Source organism: Dendrobium catenatum, unplaced genomic scaffold (assembly GCF_001605985.2).
Source record: "Dendrobium catenatum unplaced genomic scaffold, ASM160598v2 fragScaff_scaffold_243, whole genome shotgun sequence".
In the NCBI taxonomy this organism is placed as follows: domain Eukaryota; kingdom Viridiplantae; phylum Streptophyta; class Magnoliopsida; order Asparagales; family Orchidaceae; genus Dendrobium; species Dendrobium catenatum.
Genome location: NW_021318705.1, coordinates 1,643,981 through 1,663,440, shown reverse-complemented (window position 1 = coordinate 1,663,440; position 19,460 = coordinate 1,643,981). Strand labels below are relative to the sequence as shown.

The 19,460-nt window shown below is 33.8% G+C and overlaps 2 protein-coding genes across 5 annotated transcripts; one reads left to right on the top strand and one right to left on the bottom strand.

Moving 5' to 3' along the window:
• The first annotated feature begins 346 nt into the window (after window positions 1-346).
• LOC110102095 lies at window positions 347-3,745 on the top strand. Of its 4 annotated transcripts, XR_003700147.1 has the most exons (6): window positions 347-692; window positions 766-933; window positions 999-1,151; window positions 1,233-1,388; window positions 2,972-3,180; window positions 3,311-3,712. XR_003700147.1 is itself a non-coding variant. In XM_028693244.1 (5 exons), the coding sequence occupies exons 1-4, from the start codon at window positions 362-364 to the stop codon at window positions 1,367-1,369; spliced, it is 789 nt and encodes a 262-aa protein (XP_028549077.1). In that variant the 5' UTR covers window positions 347-361; the 3' UTR covers window positions 1,370-1,388; window positions 3,311-3,745. The 4 variants fall into 4 exon arrangements, 3 of the variants coding, with proteins under 3 accessions (XP_028549077.1, XP_028549078.1, XP_020685928.1); XM_028693244.1 differs by lacking the exon at window positions 2,972-3,180 and having other exon boundaries at window positions 3,311-3,745; XM_028693245.1 differs by lacking the exon at window positions 3,311-3,712 and having other exon boundaries at window positions 1,008-1,151; window positions 2,972-3,271.
• Window positions 3,746-6,179: 2,434 nt separating this feature from the next.
• On the bottom strand, window positions 6,180-11,594 carry LOC110102101 (trihelix transcription factor GT-3b). The gene is made up of 2 exons (XM_020830277.2): window positions 11,125-11,594; window positions 6,180-7,085 (listed from the first exon to the last, which is right to left on the bottom strand). The coding sequence occupies exons 1-2, from the start codon at window positions 11,476-11,478 to the stop codon at window positions 6,492-6,494; spliced, it is 948 nt and encodes a 315-aa protein (XP_020685936.1). The 5' UTR covers window positions 11,479-11,594; the 3' UTR covers window positions 6,180-6,491.
• Between the last annotated feature and the right edge of the window lie 7,866 nt (window positions 11,595-19,460).

Below are 19,460 nucleotides of genomic sequence, written 5' to 3'. Positions count from 1 at the left end.
ATTATTCCATGTGGAGTCCAGATAAGAAGTTCTCGTCTATATTGTGAATGTACACACTGTGTACATTGAGTATAATTATTGTATACAATTTGGTTCAAATTATATACTCATAGTTCGAACGAAAAATTTCTCTGCATAAAATAATTTCTCCTAAAAAGAATATTAAAAGGGCCAGCAATGGCATTGTGCCATACTCAGCGACACAGAACTCATGATAGAATATAAAAAATGTGCGTAATTTTAAAGGTAGTAAGTGATATTTTTGTTATTAGTTACAATTTTTTTAAGTATTGTGATACAATTTTAAATATATAAATGAGATATCATTATTCTTATTTATAAAATTTTAAAAATATTGATAATGGGACGGAAGAATTTGGTATTTTTGCAAAATCTTTACAACCTTTTCGTGACACGTGAACGACTTTCGTCCCTTCTCTTCTTTCTGAGCTTAGGCCTGCTTCTCCTCGCCTCCCACCGTCCATCTCTATATATCTTCCTCCTCGGTGCTTTCACAGAAAACCCTAATCTCCGTCCCTGCTCGAGCCATAAGAAAGGCGAGAGTATGGCATGGGACGGAGGGGTGCACCCAGATTGTCCTAATGCTACAAATCCCTTCCATATCTGCGCTGAGTATTGCCCTCATGGACCTCTTCCTCGATCAAAAAATCCGGCTAATAAAGAGATTTTAGGTTCATCTATCCTCTTCTCTCCGTCGATATTGGTCCTCGGCTCTAATGTTTCTTCTTCTTGAAATCGGTGCAGTTTCTAATGGTCTTAGTAGCAAGGAGAACGGCGAGAAGGTGGAAGGGGGAAGACGGAGAACTGTGGATCCGTTGTGTGTGAACGCGTCCAATCCGTTTCACCAATGTTCCGATAATTGCGTACGGAGAAAACACGATGGGAAGTCGCCATTAAAAGGGACTATTACAGGTGAACCCCTTCGTTTCTTTCCAAAGTTTTAAGCGGCGGTGCTTTTATTTACTTCCTTTCTTTAGGTGAAATAGGTGGAAGAAAGGATAAAGTGGTGATTTCGGAAAATAGAAAGGTGAATACGAGCTGCCCTAATGCATCTAATCCTTTCCATCAGTGCGCTGAATACTGCTCTAAGAGAAGTGAAGGCGCAGGTCAAGTTAAACGGGGGAACTCAGGTTTGTGTGTGCCTTAACTGTTTTTATTACTTTTTCGTATTTTAATATATATGCTTATATTGTGCTGCTATCGTGACTCAGGTGGATCGTCTAGCAAAAAAGGTTTGGTAGTTGCAGAGAGAAAGGATGTGAATCCATCATGTCCAAATGCATCAAATCCCTTTCATAAATGTACTGAACACTGCTCCCAGACTCGGAAATCGAATGGAGCGTCGTAGCTGAATCCCTGGGCATAAGGTAAATAGTTCTTTGCTGATATGGATCTACTCTGACTGTTTTATACTTTTTTTCTTTTTCTTTTTTCAATATTTATGCTTACTAGGTTTGGTGTTCTACCTTTTTATTTTGCTTAATCCTTGACAGTAGTCAGGGTGCTCTAACAATTGAATCAGATATCTAGTTTGAAAGCACGACAAACAGATGTTACAGCTTCATGTAGATTTAATTTATTTTAGAGGAGATTTTTAGAGAAGACAATAGTTTTTTCTTAGATTTGACTTTTGTGTTAAAAAACATGTGAGAAGAGAAAAAATTTGCTCCTATTTTATGACTATTATCATTTGCTTCATACAAGAAATGAGGTCTCGAAATCAAGGAAGAAAGTAGCCCGATTTTTTTTTTTTCTTACGAGGCATAATTTTATGCTTGCTCATGAATATTTTAAAGCAATTATACGTTCATTCCATTTCCATTAAACCTCTCTGTTATTCTCTCTCTGCTGCAAAACAAGTTTTTTTTTTTGGTTGATAGGCATTTTACCATTTCAAATGTTATTACCCCCAAAGCAATTATAGTTACCGCTGCTTTCTAATGTTGAACTACATATGGTCCTGTTCTGAGAGTATAATGAACGCAATAATGATTTGGGGTCGCTTTTTCCAATAGGCTTTTTATTAGCTTAGCTGATACCAACTGGAAAGAACTTATTTAAGAGTTCTGAAATATGATTTGCATTTGTGCCATTCTAAGCTACAAAATATATCATGATCCAATATGTGCCTGCGCTACCGCAGGTTCAATTGGTGAATACCACCACCGCTAAACTAGATTACCAGAAAGGCCTGATTTCTCCTTGATATTATTTGTTTCTAAATTCTTTCTGAAATGTTTGGATATTCATGATCATCTCATTATCAATTATGCCTAATGGGTAGGGTACCATTGCTTGTTTTAGATTATAGAAGTGAGTGATTGGATTGATTGATAATTTGTGATATCTAAATTCTTTTAGAGTAATGGTTGAATGTTTTAAATGGATAAGTGGTTTAGTAATTCTAGGCAATAAGAGTGTAATAGAGACTTAAATGTTTTATAAATTATAATAAAGCCAGCCATGCTATATGAATATTAGGCTTCATTTGGGTTGGCTTTCATACTGCTTCTTAAAGCAGCTTTTAAGTAAAAAATTATAAATTTTGTACTAAAAATTTATTTTAAGAAGCAATAAAAAAATCATCACAAACAAAGCCTATGATGAAAGTGTACAAAACTAACAAGAGATTAAAGAAATGACATTTATTGAAGAAGAGGTCATATAAAATAGATTAAGAGAATTTGGGCATATAAAAATTCTAAATGATTTACCAATATCATAAAAATAAATAAATAATTTAAAAATATTAAGAGCAAATTGAGATTAAGAAAAAAAGAGAGAGAATCTATCTAGCCAAAAATGTATTCAGAAGGTGCACTTCAGCTCATTATATTAAATTAATATATAGTTGGGTTTGTATATTTCCTCTTCTTTTTTAAGTTTTCTCTGGTTTTGCAAATCTATTAATGTGCTTATAATTTCTTTTACCTTTTTTTTTTTCTGGCAGGTTTTGCAACCCAAAATCCAACGCCCGTTGATATTTTGCTAGACTATTTAATAGAAGTATTCTCTTATTGCACGTTTAACTTAGTTTTATATGCTACAAGATGGCTCATTTGTTGGGCAATTATATTTTATAAGGAACTATTATTGTTACAGGAAATGAAATCCAATATTATGGGATATCTTCTTCCTGAACTTTATAAGAAAATTAGTGTATGTATTTTTTTATTTTATTTATTTCTTTTTCTTGCACGAAATTTGAATAATAATCATATTTGCGAAATGAAAGCGCTTAGTTTGTACTTGTCATCTCGAGTCATTTACAGATTTTGACCTTTAACAGCAAATTTTCAAGTCAAACAGAAGGCGTTCAGTTTGGTTCCCATCATGCAGGGAAAGATTATTATGTGCGGATGCCAGACGTAGCTCTATGTCCAAAGATGAATCAGGTGCAGTCACGTCAGCGGTATCAAGCCGAGTACCGAGCGGTGCGAGCAATACCAAGCCGCTATCCCAAGCGAAGGAATGACGTGGCGCATTCTGATTTGTCTATAGATGACGTTCGGCATTGACACAAAGGACGGGGCAATTATTCATACCCAGAGGAAACCATCGTTTACTTTTCTAAGGGAATTCCAACAAGAAAAACTCCGGTCTTGTTCAAACCTAAAGTTTAATATCTTAAGAATATTTCTTAGCTTGTATGAACATCCTGCACGCGTACAAATAAAGAGAAGTTCAACAATCTACAGTGAAAATAAAATTTTTTTAATGAAAATTCATATATAAGGTCTTGTACAATTATAATATATTCACCAGTCTTAATTTGAAATTATAGTGATTTGTTATTAGCCATCAATGAGATAAACCGGAAAGTAATGAAAAAACTACATTAGAGACTATTTTTTTTGTTTTAACACAGTTCTTATCCTTCAGCAGAACCATTCAGGCATGGTATAAAACTAAAAGTAATAATATCACACAGCTCATCTTGGTCTGTTGATTGGGAGCTTAGGCTATCAATCAAGAGATCTTGAATTTGAGTCTTGTATATACGATGTATGTGTTGAGTCTGACTTAGGCTTTGTTTGGGATGGCTTTTTTATTGCTTCTTAATACAGTTTTTTAGTTTAAAAATTAAAAATTTTTATTCTAAAAAACTGCTTTAAGAAGCAGTAAGCAAGCCGTCCCAAATGAGAAAAATTATTACCTGCGGGTTTGGATTCATTCGGAGACTAATAAAAAATGCACCACGTCGCCCCAAATAATGTATTGTGCTCGGTATCGAGCTCAAAACAGGATGGTTCTCCTGTTCAGTGTCCGCACAATATAATCGCTCCCTAAATGAAGCCTTAATTGGGCTAAATATCCCAAAAAGAAAAAACAAAAAACAGTAGTAGCATCAAAAGGGATAATAATCAACTAACTTTTTTTGTTACAGAGAAGTGCATGTATACTCCTTTTCCTATGGCATATCTTTTCATACTAAAAAAGATAAAGCAGAAAGAAATATATGATGGAGTTTTGTTGTTCTTATGTTGGTTTTTCTTCTCTTACTTGTAATCTTTTTATAGTAATAGATGGGCTTTTGCCCCAAATTTCCCCCAAAAAAAAAAACTTTTTTTGTTACAGAGAAGTGCATGTATACTCCTTTTCCTATGGCATATCTTTTCATACTAAAAAAGATAAAGCAGAAAGAAATATATGATGTACTATTAATACTATATTTGGATAATAAAGATGCGAAAAAGAAAAGATGATGGTGGAGTATTCCTTATGAATCGAGCAATATGGAGTGTTAACCAGTTACGTTTCTTTGTTAATTGAATGGGAAGAGGCATTTTGGATTGCCCCGTTTCGCCTAGAAAACCATCTAATGCTGGTCACACTTACGTGAATTATTATGCGCGGATACTGAATGCCGTCCAGAGCTCAATGAAAATGCGTCACTTCATCCCCTACTCGGTATCGTGGCTCGATACTGCTCGGTACTGTAAGACTTGGTTGCACCTAATTCGCCTATGGACGGTAAGTTACGTCTGGGGCCCACACGGAATAATCTCTCCATTACTTAACACCTAATTTCTCCATAATGTATCACATGGCTCACTACATTGTCATTGGCTCCCCCACATTGATATCCACCTTTGAACCACCTTAAGTTGGCCCAGCTCATAAATATTCCATCATGAGACCTTCGCCCACACCACGTAGCAAGACAACTCAAGCCTTTTCAAAACTACGTTAGATTATAACCATTGAGGTTACTATATGAGAGATGTGAAGTGTAACACATTTATTCTTAGTGGAATCTTCCCCCACCCATCTTAGTGATATTATGACTTTGATTTTGACCACAAAGAGCTTATGGTGTCTGACGTTCACAACAATGCTCAAAGATGATGATCATAGGTGGTTTATGAGCCATCTCTCAACGTAATATCTGGCTTTGACAACAACTCAACATCAAATGTGTCGCTTCCAAGCGCCCCTTCAAGTCAACTCGGACTCTCCTCAATCTTCGAGAGAGGGAGAATGAGTACCTTTTGGCCCACATTATTTTTTTTATCTGAACAACTTGTGAGGCCAACACTTATAAGTTGATTGTAACTATGCTCGTTCTTACGATTTGAAATAGTGTCAGGTCAATTTCGGGTTCGACCCAAACCTGACCCGTGACTTGAAATTGATAGCCCTAAATTAGGGTAGCTCCATGAACATGATCTTCCAACATTATATTTTAATTGTTGACTTTTGTATACATATGCAATACCAACATTTACAAAGTATAGATATAATGACATTGCCCCTGACTCTTTTTTTGGGGGGGAGGGGGGAGATATTTTAGCCAATTAAGGCAAAATCTCATAAGCATATCAAATACACAAGCTTCAAACTCAAGATCTCTTGATTGATAACCAAAACTCTTAATCAACAGATCAAAACATCAGCCTAGACTAGAAAGAAACAGATTGATGGGATATTCAGTTTATGTATCATTTTAAGATCTCCTCCATTTCTAAACACTTGAATCAAAATACTTTATCATTAATCAGTTAATTTACTCCTAATTGTTGAATATTTCATTAAAATTTTGTTAATTAAATTACTATAATACTTTAAATCAATCTACAACATTGTCTATAATCAGCTCAAGATGCTTTCTATACAAAATAAAAAATTCCACATGATAAGATTATGAGATATAACACTACAGAAAAACAAGCAAGCAATTATATTATTTATAAGTTATAACAGATTTATCAGTGAAGTTAGTATTTCTGATAACACATTAATTATATCCTCTGCTCCTAAATACATATCGAAATGGCACGCCGACTATAAAACAACTTTCTGCAACTCTTAAGACAAGTTGAAGAATTCCAAAAAAAATTTTAAAAAAGAAACTGTGATTAAATATTTTCTATATTCTATGATATAATTGAAACTATACCTATAGTCCTGCAGAGGCCTGGATTGTGGAATTGATCCCCATCTGGAGGCTTCAGAGCATCACACTCTTCTCATAGATCATTCTGAATAAGCTTATTTAAGAGTGCAGTCAACAGAGCATCTCTCTTCTCAGCTCTACACTCTTCCCTCACTCTCCTCTGCTCCTCCCTCTCCCTCCATGCCCTTTCGAGCATCAATCTCTCCCTCTCCAGCTTCTCCATTGACTGCCTCCATTCTTGCTCAAATCTCTGTCTCTCGAAAGCTCTTCGCTCCATCATCTCCCACCAATGGGACTCTATCTGCTGCTGTTTCTGCATGAAGTCCTGCAGTAGCTCATGAACAGAATTGGCTGCTCTTGACTTATCGGCAGCAGCAGCAGCAGCTCTGCTTTGCTGCTGATGCTGAACACTCTTCTCCGCCTTCCTCTTTTTGCCTTGACTGGGCCGTTCTTGATCACTCTCTTCATCTTCATCATCGTCGTCATCTGAAAGCTCATCATATAATCTCTCACTGATAAGTCTCTTTGGGTTCTTCTTTGATCTGGGAGTTCCCGCTTCTGATTCCAAGAGAAGACGCTGCATACTAGGATGTTCTGTTAACACAGAGTGTATTTCTTCGAAGAACGGGCAATGTCTACCATTTTCAGCTTCACCAGTCTCTGTACTCTGACAAAATTCAGAACCTTAGTCATTAGCCTTTAGTTTAGAACAAACTCTGATAGTTTTCTCACCCAAATGTTTAATGGTTCTCAATGTTCTACCTGACAATGGCGGAAAATCTAAACATTTAAATAATCCAATCAATCAATGTTCTACCTTCGGCAATGGGTAAAATGAAGATTGTTTTCAGCTAAAAAACTTGAAGATTGATTCTTAGTAATTACAACATTTAGACTAATGAATGTTGCCCGTAGCACTGCAAATTTTCAAGAACAGAAAACAGATGGGAAAAATAAGCATTTTTTCAGTGGGAACACCCATAACTTGAGAAGACTGAATTTACTGATAGCCTGGAATGGAAAGGATTTCATCCGAATAATTGGGATGCGGCAAAAAGATAAATAAGGACACGGTGATGAAAAGCACTTCTAAGGTGGAAGCTATAAGCATTGAATTTGCATGTGCTTGAATTTCTGTTAGTATAGATGCTTCATCGTAAAAAAAATATGAAAAAAAAAACGTTAATAAAACTATGGAATCAATGACCTGATTAGTTATCCTAGGAAAAAAAATACTTTCATTAGAAGCAAGAAATCCGATAACTAAGTTTCGAAAGATAAACTGAAAAATAGGGAGTGCGGAGTTTTTCAAATCACTCAAAATGTTTACTTAAGCAATTTCTTGTATAAAGCCATACACTCCTAATGCTTCCAATCAAAGAGCTCCTAAATTGAAGTGATCCCCTGCAGCATCACGCAAACCTTCTACAGATTGCACTGTCAGACCAATTTTCCATCTTCCAGCAATTGAACCCAAAAGATGAACCCTCCATACAAGATAAACTTGATATGGAATGACCCTTTGCAAATTACTCCTGTTGCGTCCTGGAGTATTCGCGACGGTAGAGAAATATTTAGTTTAACGTCTTAGCATTGTACGAAGATCCAGCACACAAACAGATAAATGAGAGGGTGTAGCATTCATAAGAGACACCAAAGTTTTTATGTGGAAAACCTCTAAAAAGGGGGAAAAACCAGAGTTCATGTGATCCCGGATTTAATTTTTGAAGTTTCCGGCTAGCTTTTTGCCTCGAGATTCGTGCCCGATCAAGATAATTTCAAGATGACGTATCAACTCCTATGATAAATTTATAACCATCTCAATTCAGAAATGGAATGCAAAAAAGCAATGTTTTCACAAAAAATTCAGCTTCCGTAGGTTTCAAGATAGGCTGCCAAGCGTTAAAAATTCATGTATCTACCCCTTCCATCTACAGCAAATGTTTTGCCGGTCAACCTATCTAAAGGAAATTGCTTTGCAGACTCAGTACCGTAAAGAAATTAAGAAAGTGGAAAGATGAAGACTCAGAAAGAAACGAGAATAAATTGTCGTTCAAAACAAACCCATACAGATATATGCCATGATTAATGTGTGGTGATGAATCACCTAAACTTTAGAATAGTCTTTCAAGACTTGAAGGAGACTCCTATTCTATCTTACAAGCTTCTCTTACCATCATTTCCATTGACTACATTAATTCCTACTGACCCAAAAATTCCCACACCAACTTCTTGAAAACAACCAAAGGGACTCTTCTGCATACGGAAGCATAGACTTTAAGAAAAAAGACCCAATACCTGCATTCCATAAAGTTAATTACATGTCCTAACCTTGGAAACGAACAAGTTTACACATAATTGACACTAAACATGAATTAAAGAACCATTCAACAAACAAATGTTAAAACTTGTGAAATATCAATCTGTAAATTTGTTTCACAAATCTTTGCTCCTGGCTTAATAAAGTTCATTAGCATATTATTGTATTCTTCGACTAATAGTTACTGCTAGATGCCTAAAAATAGCCGTGATCTGTCAAACTCATTAAGACCAATCAGTGGGATTCCCAGACCAGGACACCAACATTTAGTAAAGCTAAACGTTCATCTATCTCTATAAGTTATCTTCTTTAACATTTGGATAGGACCGTCCCCCTAATGAGGACTAATGACTGCTGTTCTACGTCATCTATGGGAGCTCAGACTGCCCAACTTTTGTCGTAAGGCCGACTTGCCACTGTCCTCTCAATAAATATGCCAAAAATGAGGTTGAGCTTTCCATAATCTCCAAGCAAAGGGTGTGGCTAACAGATAACCCCATCCACCTTCCAAAACACCAAGTGCCCGAGCACTCCTCCGAACATGCCTATTTCCAAACCAGTTCTGCCCGAACTGCCCAGCTTTTATATGTTCATTCCTTAAAAACTATAACATTTGTTTTTTCTTTCTCAATATTTGCATCAATAGCCAACATTGACAAGTTATGCTCACCATAGCATGATAAGCAGCAGCATAAATCATGAATGCTAATCAAGATCATCATTTCCAACAAACATCTAGGAGCTAGGATGACACAGAACCAACAACAACTAGAACGGAGGGTAAACATTGTAGCTTGCCCATACTGCACCATCCCCTAGTGGCTATTTGGCGAGCATCAAAGGTGCATCCACAGCTTCTCCAACTCTTCCAAAAATCAACCGAGTTCTCATGAATGACTTTTGCCGCATAGATAACACAGTTTTAGTCATACAAAAAACTCACAAGGATAAGCTTTTCTGCATAGAATTCTTCCTATGAACCTACGAGCTCCTTCAACTAACAAAAATGTTGTTTTAAGCATCAAAGTGACCTCTCTCGGGGTCGACAATCTTTGTTGAATGTAAATATAAAAGAGTTTGTGTAAACTATAGAACTTCCCTCAATAACTCAACCAATGGGCTTTATGCAACCCCCATGGTTTTCAAATAATCCAATCAAACCTATGCGTAAACTCATTAAACAAACTATAATTGGCGTAACTAATCGAGAATATTATTGAATAATGCTCGCTCCAGACCAAAGCTTAAGCATCACAATCTATGAAGCCAACAATCTCGGGGCAATTTTGACCTCTCACTTTAATGTATGTGTGCAGGAGGCAAACCATGTTACAAAAATGACTCTCTAATTAAGCTACTGATACAAAGTTGTTGTGCAGAAGCTCCAAAGTTCAAGAAGGGAAAAAAATAAAATTCACACGAGAGCACAAAAGAGTTTAATGTGGTTCAATAATTAGCCAATATTCATGGTAGGCAGCAAACTCATTATAATTTAGAGAAAAAAAATACTATGAACTTCTTTCATATATGCATAAGTTATTACAAGCTTGAAATATTTGTGGGAAGATTTATAAGTGAAGATTACAAGAGTTTATATAAGGAAGAGTTTATCCCTTAACCTTAATAATTAATCATCATTGAAGACTTTTATAGCATCCTTTAAAATTTTGTGGCAATTTTTATAGAAACCTATATTTAAAATTTTGTGATAGCATATGTTTATGAACTTGTGGTAGCATCTTTTTAGGGCTTTATGGTGTGAAGTTTGTCAACATTTTCAGCAAAAGGTGCCACCATGACTTCTAGTTTTTATAGTTTCAAAATGATTTTAGTAATTTTGGATTGATTTTGGTTGACGTCTAAATGAACTAGTTAATATTTACCGTTTTAGTTGGTTTAAAGTTTTGGATGAAACTTTGAGAGATTTGATGAATTGAATTTTCACGAAAAACAAAGTTGTTTGACTTGAAACTCACAGGGTTTGAGTCTTCAGCATTAATCAATATTCTACTTGAATTCTACCACTAAGATCTCACTAAAGTTCATGTGTATTTTAAATTGAACCTCAATTAGATAATTTTTCGTGCCTTAAACATATAGCCAAGAAATTGACACTGAAATCCTGATGAAATTATCGAAACTATCGACATTGAACCTTTCACGACCATGCCAAAACTCAGATATTCCAATCGAACATATGATTCCCATTAAGCTCTAACTAAAATCATAATAACTAATCAGAAAAGGTTACTGAATCATATGCTTGATCCAAGCCAAAAAAAAAAAACTCATTCCATAACGTGTAGCCGCGGCGATTTCTGTTCTCTAACCAAAAAAGAAGCAATCATCATTCACATATGAAGAAAAAGAAAGAGGGAAAGTCAACCTTGTATCGATTGATGAGGTTCTTCCACTTGCACTTGCATTGATCCGGGCTCCGTTGGTAGCCCTTATCCCTCATCCGCAAAGAAACCGCCTCCCACAAAGTCTTATTCCGCCGCACCACCGTGAAATCCTGCTCAAAATCTGCACGAATTGCTATCAGTTCCCTCGTCTCCTGCTGCCCCCACTGCGACTGGGACACCTTATCTTCCTTCGTTCTCTGCCCCCCTACGCCTCCCCCTTCGTTTCCTGCCCGGCCGGTCATCGCCGACATCTCCGCCGCAACCGTTTTCAGCTGCAGTGGCATAACAGCCATCCTGCCGCCGAGGGCATCCCCATTCCCACCGGGCATCATCATACTCAACAACCCCTAAACCTACTCGCTATCTCCACTCTTTCTTCTCCGGAGTCTCTCTCTCTCTCTCCCTCGCTCGCTCGCTCTTCTGCAGGATGGAAAATGAATTTAGTTGGAGAAATCGCCGAAGGATTTTTTAAATAGTCGTCAGCGTCGGTTTTTCAATGAAAGAAAAATGGCTCCTCCAAATTTTTAAAGGTAATTTTTTCTGTAATTACACAAAAACTCAAAAGAAAATAAAATTACATCAAAAGCCATATTATAAATTTATAATATTATTTAGTGAGACAAATCAGTAAAAAAAATCTGTGACCTTTTTTCGAATTTTTTAACTCACTTATAAAAATATAATTTAAATATTTATCTTTTTTTTTTCTTTCGAAAATATGTCAATTCTCTAATAAAATTTATAGATACCATCAAAATATTTAATATAATATCTAAATAATATTTCTTGCTAATATGATTTAAATTTGAGATTTTTATTTTGATATTACATCAAATTTACAGTATGTTATGCAACTCTTTATAATTACTCTTATCCTTTTGATAATTACTAAATTACCACTCTATTTAGTTGATGTTAACTTAAATGAATACTTTATTAGCATAATTGCGTTAAGAATGATAATTTAATATTACACAATAATTAAATTGAAATAAATTTGTCATTAATTTTGTACTCTATTGCAATTTGTCCCTACTCAATTTAAAGGTTGAAAGTAAGAGCATAGTCTTAGGAGTGAACAAATCAAAACAAATAAGATAAAAATAGTTGAGAAAGAACTCTAGAGAAAATTCAAAAAATAGAAAAAATCACAAAGCCACGCCTTATCAAGAAATCCACCATCAAATTGGGAGAAATTACACAGACCTTTTCATTTCATTTTGGATTATACCACAAACTTTATTTTAATTTTAAATAAAAGCCTGTTGGACTACCCTCCTTTATAGAATAATGGGTCTCTGACTAACCTGAACTAGTCAATCATTTCTACCTAGCTAGCATTTCTTACATGCACAAATTTCACATCATATATATAATATAATAAATATCTAATAATACACTCCATGCTCAGTTAACTATATCATCTTAATGCATGTTAAAGTTACATATAAACTAACATTAGTGAAATTTATAAAAAAAATATATATATAATGTTACATATATATGTATCCACAGTAGCTATATTATAACTAATATATATGTCATATACGTATATAAAAAAACTAATATTTCTCAAATTTTTAAAGTTATCCAAATGACTCAAATTAAGATATTTCTCTCAAAATATACAAATAGTAAAAATTTAATATGTTCAATCAAAATATTCATATTGACAACATTTATCACACCTAATGTTATGCAGTAAAAGTTTGTTAAAAATCAAAATATCGAAGTTTGTGTACATTCTAATCAAATTAAAATTTATAAAATATAAAATACACAAAGTTATTGAAATCAAATGTACGATAATGATAGCCTATCATGAGATGAATAATCTTTTTCAAAAGAATTGCCTGGAAAAAATCGCTCTACGACATTCAAATCATAAGTTCTATTTTATCTCTCCTCACTTTTTCCCACAATCACTCTTTTCCCTTCTGTGGCTTAGTGAAAACTAAAAAGGAATGAAATAATGGCTTTTTGAATAAAATCTATAAAGTTGTTTTACATTTTTATAATAAAATACCTATAGGGTATATTGATAATTATATCAATTATTCATTTTTTAGGATAAAATTTATATAAATTCTTTTATATCTCCAAATTTGGGACTATAAATTTTAAAAAAAATTCTAAATTAGTTAAACATATCTAAAGAAAATTTCAATGAAATCAGTTTTCAAAATGAGTACTTAACGATCCTAAAACTTTACTTATACTGGCATGTATCAATTTTCTACATAACCCCTAAAATTAGAAGAAATTTATTAAAATTAAAACATAATAATATCTATATTATGGCAAAGACGATTTACAAAATAGACTTATAATGACTCTTAAAAAGTTAGTTGACTGAGTTAAAATATGAGTTATTATATCTACTTAGGATGTTATAGTAAGATTGTGATAGTTTGGAGATTATAATGCAATGGTGGTCTTGAGATCACAGTTAGGAGACAGCGATAGTCAAATGATGATGGTGTGGCGATGATATTCACATTATAATGGTTAAATGACAATAATTAGACAGTGGTTGTTAAATGATGATGATCCGATTGCGGCAATCCAACGACAAATGTCTCTCTAAATTGAAGTTAAAGTTCAAGCTTTCACTCCACTTAAAATGAAAAATTGTGGTTTATTTATAATTTTTTTTAAGAATGACATTCTCTATAATATGCCAAAATTAATTTAGAATACTCCATTGAACATTACGTATTATGTGACACTCCATAATCTAAATCAAAAGAATTATATCTTTTATCTCCTATTTAATCTACGAGGACTTGTATAAAATTATCAATATAGATTAGTTCAGCAGAAGCAAATCTATAAATCATATACAACAAAATCCTTAAGTATATTCATTTATCAAAATATGATTTACAATAGTAAGGAGATAACTTATAATATTCATTTATCTCATTAAACTCTTGACTATAAAAAAATAAAGCAAAAAATAGAAATCAAAAGAGAAACCTGATAATCCTGACAGCCTCATTCCACATGATTATGACCCCTTCCCTAGCATGAAATAATAGTTTTAGGAAAAACCCGTTGGCTCATCCTCCTGCACATGTTATTATGATTTAAGAGCCCAGTCGTATTAATTATTATGTTAAAAGCCAGCCATTTTATTTACATATAAATGTCACATTTATTTCATATTCGTGATATCATTTTCTCTATACAGTGTAAGTCAATATCATGTATAAAATGTATTAATCTATGAAATGGAGGAAATCTAAACACTATTTATTTATTTCATAAATTTAAAATTATTGATTCACATAGTGAAATTCAATAATATTACAGTGAAAATGCTCATACAATCCATATTTATCATATACAAAAAATAATACGTTAAAAATGCAATAAATCATGAGAAAATATATTTCTATTAATTTGAGAAGATTAAATTAATCAAACTCAAAAACTTTGAAAATCAGAGTAGGAATCAGGTTACCTACTATGATTGAAAGAAATCTCATAATAAAAATGGCGGACAGAGCAAGCCAACGAGAATGGGGGAGGGGGAGGCTTAATTAGTGTTATTATAATAGCTCCTATTCTCCAACACCGCTGTTTTGCATGTAAAATAGCACTGTGCCACGGTGCCAGCTTAGCGTCAATGTGCCAAATTATTTTCAAAAATTCTAAAAAGCCTAGTGCTGAGACTACAATTTATAGGCACCACTGCACTGACAAGAAAAGCGCCACATTGCTCTAGCTCAAATGTTCCAAAATTTTCAAATTTTTATTTAAAAATCATTTTTACATATTTCTAGGTTATTAATTTTTTATTCCATTGATGATATGATATTTTATTGAAATTTGAGTGCCTTAGTGATGTAGGAATTAAGTGATATTAGTCTCATTAGCTCTGTCTTATTGAGATATTTGATCTGACTACAAATATGCAAGAATTGAAGATTATTTGATCATCTAAATAATGTCAGATAAAAATTTAACTGCATCTCAAGCGCTTGGGCACAGTTAGAGTCAGATTGAATAATTTTTTGTGTAGATGAGTCGTCTTATCAATAGTTTCGGTTCAGTTATAAATTTACTGAAATCTAAGTTTGAATGATCCTTAGTTAATTTTGAAAGTTTAGTTAGAGTCAGATTGAATAATTTTTTGTGTAGATGAGTCGTCTTATCAATAGTTTCGGTTCAGTTATAAATTTACTGAAATCTAAGTTTGAATGATCCTTAGTTAATTTTGAAAGTTTAAAAAAAATATATAATTAAATATTTGTTAGAGTGAATTTTATGATGATGCATAAAAAATTTAACTCTTTACTCAAGTCAATTTTTTGTTGAGTAACAGTTAATTTATTTTGAATAAAATTTCTCTCTAAATCCAACAAAGTCAATTAATAAGTTGAAAAAAATATTGTCGTTACTAATTAAGATTAGTATTTATGCAAAAATATTTTAAAATATATTATCGCATAGATTAATAGAAGAGAAATTGTTTAACATTAATATTTATTTTCGCATTTCTCAAACTTTAATGTGTATTTAAATATTTTATTATTAATTATTTATATATAAAAGGCTCTTCTAATCCAATTTTATTTCCGCAAGACATTGCGGCGTTTGCAATTATTAGCTGTCTCTTGCCTTCGTGAATCCATCTCCACCGTGAAAGCTGTGGACCCCGAAACGAAACAAATTTCAATGGAAGTGCCGTACGGTCCACGTGGGGAAGGTCAGGGCCCCCATCTTCATGGGGAAACTTTGGGTCAAACATGCTAATCCAATCCAAATTTTACTATATTAATTTTTAAAACATTTTATTAAATGATAATACTAATTTCATATATAGAGCTGACTAGACACGCATGAGATGGTTATATAGTTTAAAAGGTTTTTTTATGCAGTAATTTATCTTCAAAATATTGAATCAAAATTGCACATTTTATTCAACATCTTTAAACATAATTTAAAATTTTCATGACAATAAATCACACGCATAGAAAAAATTATTGGGCAATTATCATTACTTGATAGCACAATTTAAATTAAGTACTCAAATTATTAGTAATATTTTGAGTATTTCTTATTATTTGAGGGGGAAAATATGTGTGGAATTAGGTTTTTAATTTAATTTTTACATGTTTCCTAGTTTTTTTTATATGTTTGATATTTAATTAATACTTATAAAAATTAATGAAATTCAATAATTTTTTATAGCACAAATCATAATTAATACTTGATACGTCATAAAAAATCATCTTAATCCAGCATGAATCTGGAGGCATAACGTAGTTGGCAACTTCCAGAATTAAATTCAAGATAATTTGAATACCAATTTTAGTGAACTTATAATAAAATTGAACGTCTCAGTAACACAAACAAAAAAAAAGTATCAAAAATGGTCAAATCTGAGCTCAAGTGGGCTCAAATCAAGGGCTTAAAGTATATTAGGAAACTTTGGATAATTATTTGGATGACCAAATGATATCCACATATTGTTTACTTTTAGTCGAATCAAGCAACTTGAAGAGACAAATCCAATGATCCCAAGATTGCTTAACTTGGATATCATTAAGGCACTTAATGCTACATGAATGCTCTATGATGGAAGGAATCGATATGGGTCGTCCAGCACTCGGAATTTGTCTTGATATTCTCCATACTTATGGAGCATGCCACTCTAAAATATCTATTAATAGACCATCACTTTTCACATGAAAGGGGCTTGGACTTTGAGGAGGCTAGGATCAACAGAGCTTTGAGTCTTGAAAAATCTAGGACATCTACCTCATCACCACCACTGACGAACTCTCGATGCCCGATCGCCACTGCTATACCTCCGCCCAACCCTCGCCATCGGACCTACATTCAACATCCATTGCTGGCTCTCCCTCTAACCACCGTCACCAGCCAATTATGGGCCCTTTGATCTCTGTCGCCTGCTAACCACGGTACTACCATCCACCTTCGTCCGACAATCTTTTCAGCATCTATCACCCGCCAACTACAGACTTTTCTGACCTTTGTTATCAGTTAACTACAATCCCTCTGACCATCGTCACACGATTACGACCATTCCAACCTTCATCGTCCGACAACTACGGTCTCTCCAACCACAATCGCTCAACTATGGTCCATCTAACCATTATCGCATGAATATGATCTTTATGTATATCATATGACAATAGTCCCCTCTACCTTAGTTACTTGACTACAGCTCCCCCAACCTCCGTCGCCCAACTATCTGTCCTACAACCCAAACAAGCAAGGTACCATTCTTTTAAAAATAACTCTCATATCATTGGATTCTTCCAAATTCCATTTTATAATGTACTCTATATGATGTATATTTGATACATTGAGCTAAGGCATTCCCTCGATGAAGAGTGTCATTTGTAATCAACTGCAACTACTAGTATAATCATTTTAGTTGGTTCATGCCCCCCATGATTGTTTTCCTTTATAGGGTTCATCACATAAATTTTTTGGTGCTTCTTATGACTCTTGCACCTCTCTCTCATCTGTTTGTGTGCTAGATCTTCTTTTAAAGCTAGGATGCTAAATTTTATATCTCTCAACTACCGTGAATTATTGTTCTAGGACGTAATAGTTTTGCATCATTTGTGGGAAACAATCCTTGGCTGGGGGATAACCTTTGTTGTAACCTTAAAAGCTTGTTCGAGTCAACATCCTAAGCACGACTAAATCAAGGTAGTCTCTTCACCATGATCTATTATCAAGCACAAAAGAAGTAATTTAATATTGAGAGCAACCTCACTGTAATAGAAAACATGCATTATTTTATCTCAATCAATTATCAATCATTACAACATCAATTTTATAGAAAGAGGATTTGGACTGAGGGGCCACCTTAGCTGCAATCTCAAATACGAATATGGTCAAGCAAGTTCCTCCAATATTTTTGACATCTAAGATAATATTGTTGGTAACCATCTTTTATAAATATTATAACAAATGTAAGAAAATTTAAAGTGAATTGCAAACTCTACACAGTCTCCAATTAAACTTATATTTCTTAGGCAAGTTCATAGTCTCGACCTCAAAAAGATAGTAATGATATAATGACAGACCAATCTTCACCTTTAATTTGGGATACACGCGGCATTCGCCTTCTTCGAATCAAAGTATAATCTTTTATATAGATTAATGTCATAGAGCAACACTCTAATAAACAACCTTGAATAAGTTAAACATCATTTATGAATTCCCTCGAGTTCTTTTGCATAGGTTAATTCCATCAAGCAATGCTTTGAAAAATAACATCAGATAGGTTAAACATCCTCAGTGGATTTATCTCGACCTCTTACATACATGTTAATATCATTGAGTAGTACTTTGATAAACAAACCGAATAAGTCAAACATTCTTAGTGTATTCCCTCGACCTCTTTTATATATATTAACATCATCAAATAATATTATGACAAACAATCTTGGATAGGTCAAATATCCCTTATAAATTCCTCTATATCTCCCACACATAGGTTGACGCCATCGAGTAATACTATGACATACAATCTCAGATAGGTAATATTATCAGTGGATTTTTTTTAATCTCTTTCATACATGTTAATGGCATCAAAAGTAATATTTTAGTAAATAATCTTGGGTTACTCAAACATTCTATTTGGATTCCTCCTATCGATCTCTTTTATATAGGTTAACACAATCAAGTAGTATTTTGCCAAATAACCTAGAATAGAAGAAGATTAAAGCTTACATCGGAGGACTGAGCCTTTATCACTATTAACGATCTTTGTCATAGGAAGTCTGGAGTCTACATTAGAGGATTGAGGCTTTATCACTATTGATGACTCCTACAAGACAATCTTCACCCTTTTTTTAGAGGAAAACTAGAGCCTACGTCCTAGGATCAGGCCTTTATCATTACTAACTATCTAGCAACTTTTACAGGATAGTCTTCAACCCTTTTTTAGAGAGGACTGGAGCTTAAGTCGGAGGATCAGACCTTTATCGCTATTGATAGTCTTGTGACTCCTACATTATAGTTTTGCCCCTTTTTTGGAGGAAAACTAGAGTATGTGTTGAAGGATCAGGCCTTTATTGCTATTGACGGTCTTATGACCCTCATAGGATAGTCTTTACCCCTTTGGTAAAAGAAGATCATTTTGTAAAAGAAGATTGGAGTCTACAACAGAGGACCATAGTATTTCTTGTGTCGACGACCTCTAAATTTTTATTTGATCGTTTTTCTCTCAATTTACAAGAAAAATTTGAACCGCTTGGAAGAATTGTGCCTCTTCTACCACCCCTCAAGGGTTATTTATAAATCTAAGAGGGGGAATTAATTATTG

Bases quoted from the DNA above. Each gene is read 5' to 3' on its own strand.
- LOC110102101 (XM_020830277.2), bottom strand. From the start codon at position 11,478: ATGATGATGCCCGGTGGGAATGGGGATGCCCTCGGCGGCAGGATGGCT. The intron at 7,086-11,124 runs GTTGACTTTCCC...GAATTTTGTCAG, and splicing joins ACCTCATCAATCGATACAAG to AGTACAGAGACTGGTGAAGC.
- LOC110102095 (XM_028693244.1), top strand. From the start codon at position 362: ATGGGACGGAAGAATTTGGTATTTTTGCAAAATCTTTACAACCTTTTC. The intron at 693-765 runs GTTCATCTATCC...AAATCGGTGCAG, and splicing joins GGCTAATAAAGAGATTTTAG to TTTCTAATGGTCTTAGTAGC. The intron at 934-998 runs GTGAACCCCTTC...TCCTTTCTTTAG, and splicing joins ATTAAAAGGGACTATTACAG to GTGAAATAGGTGGAAGAAAG.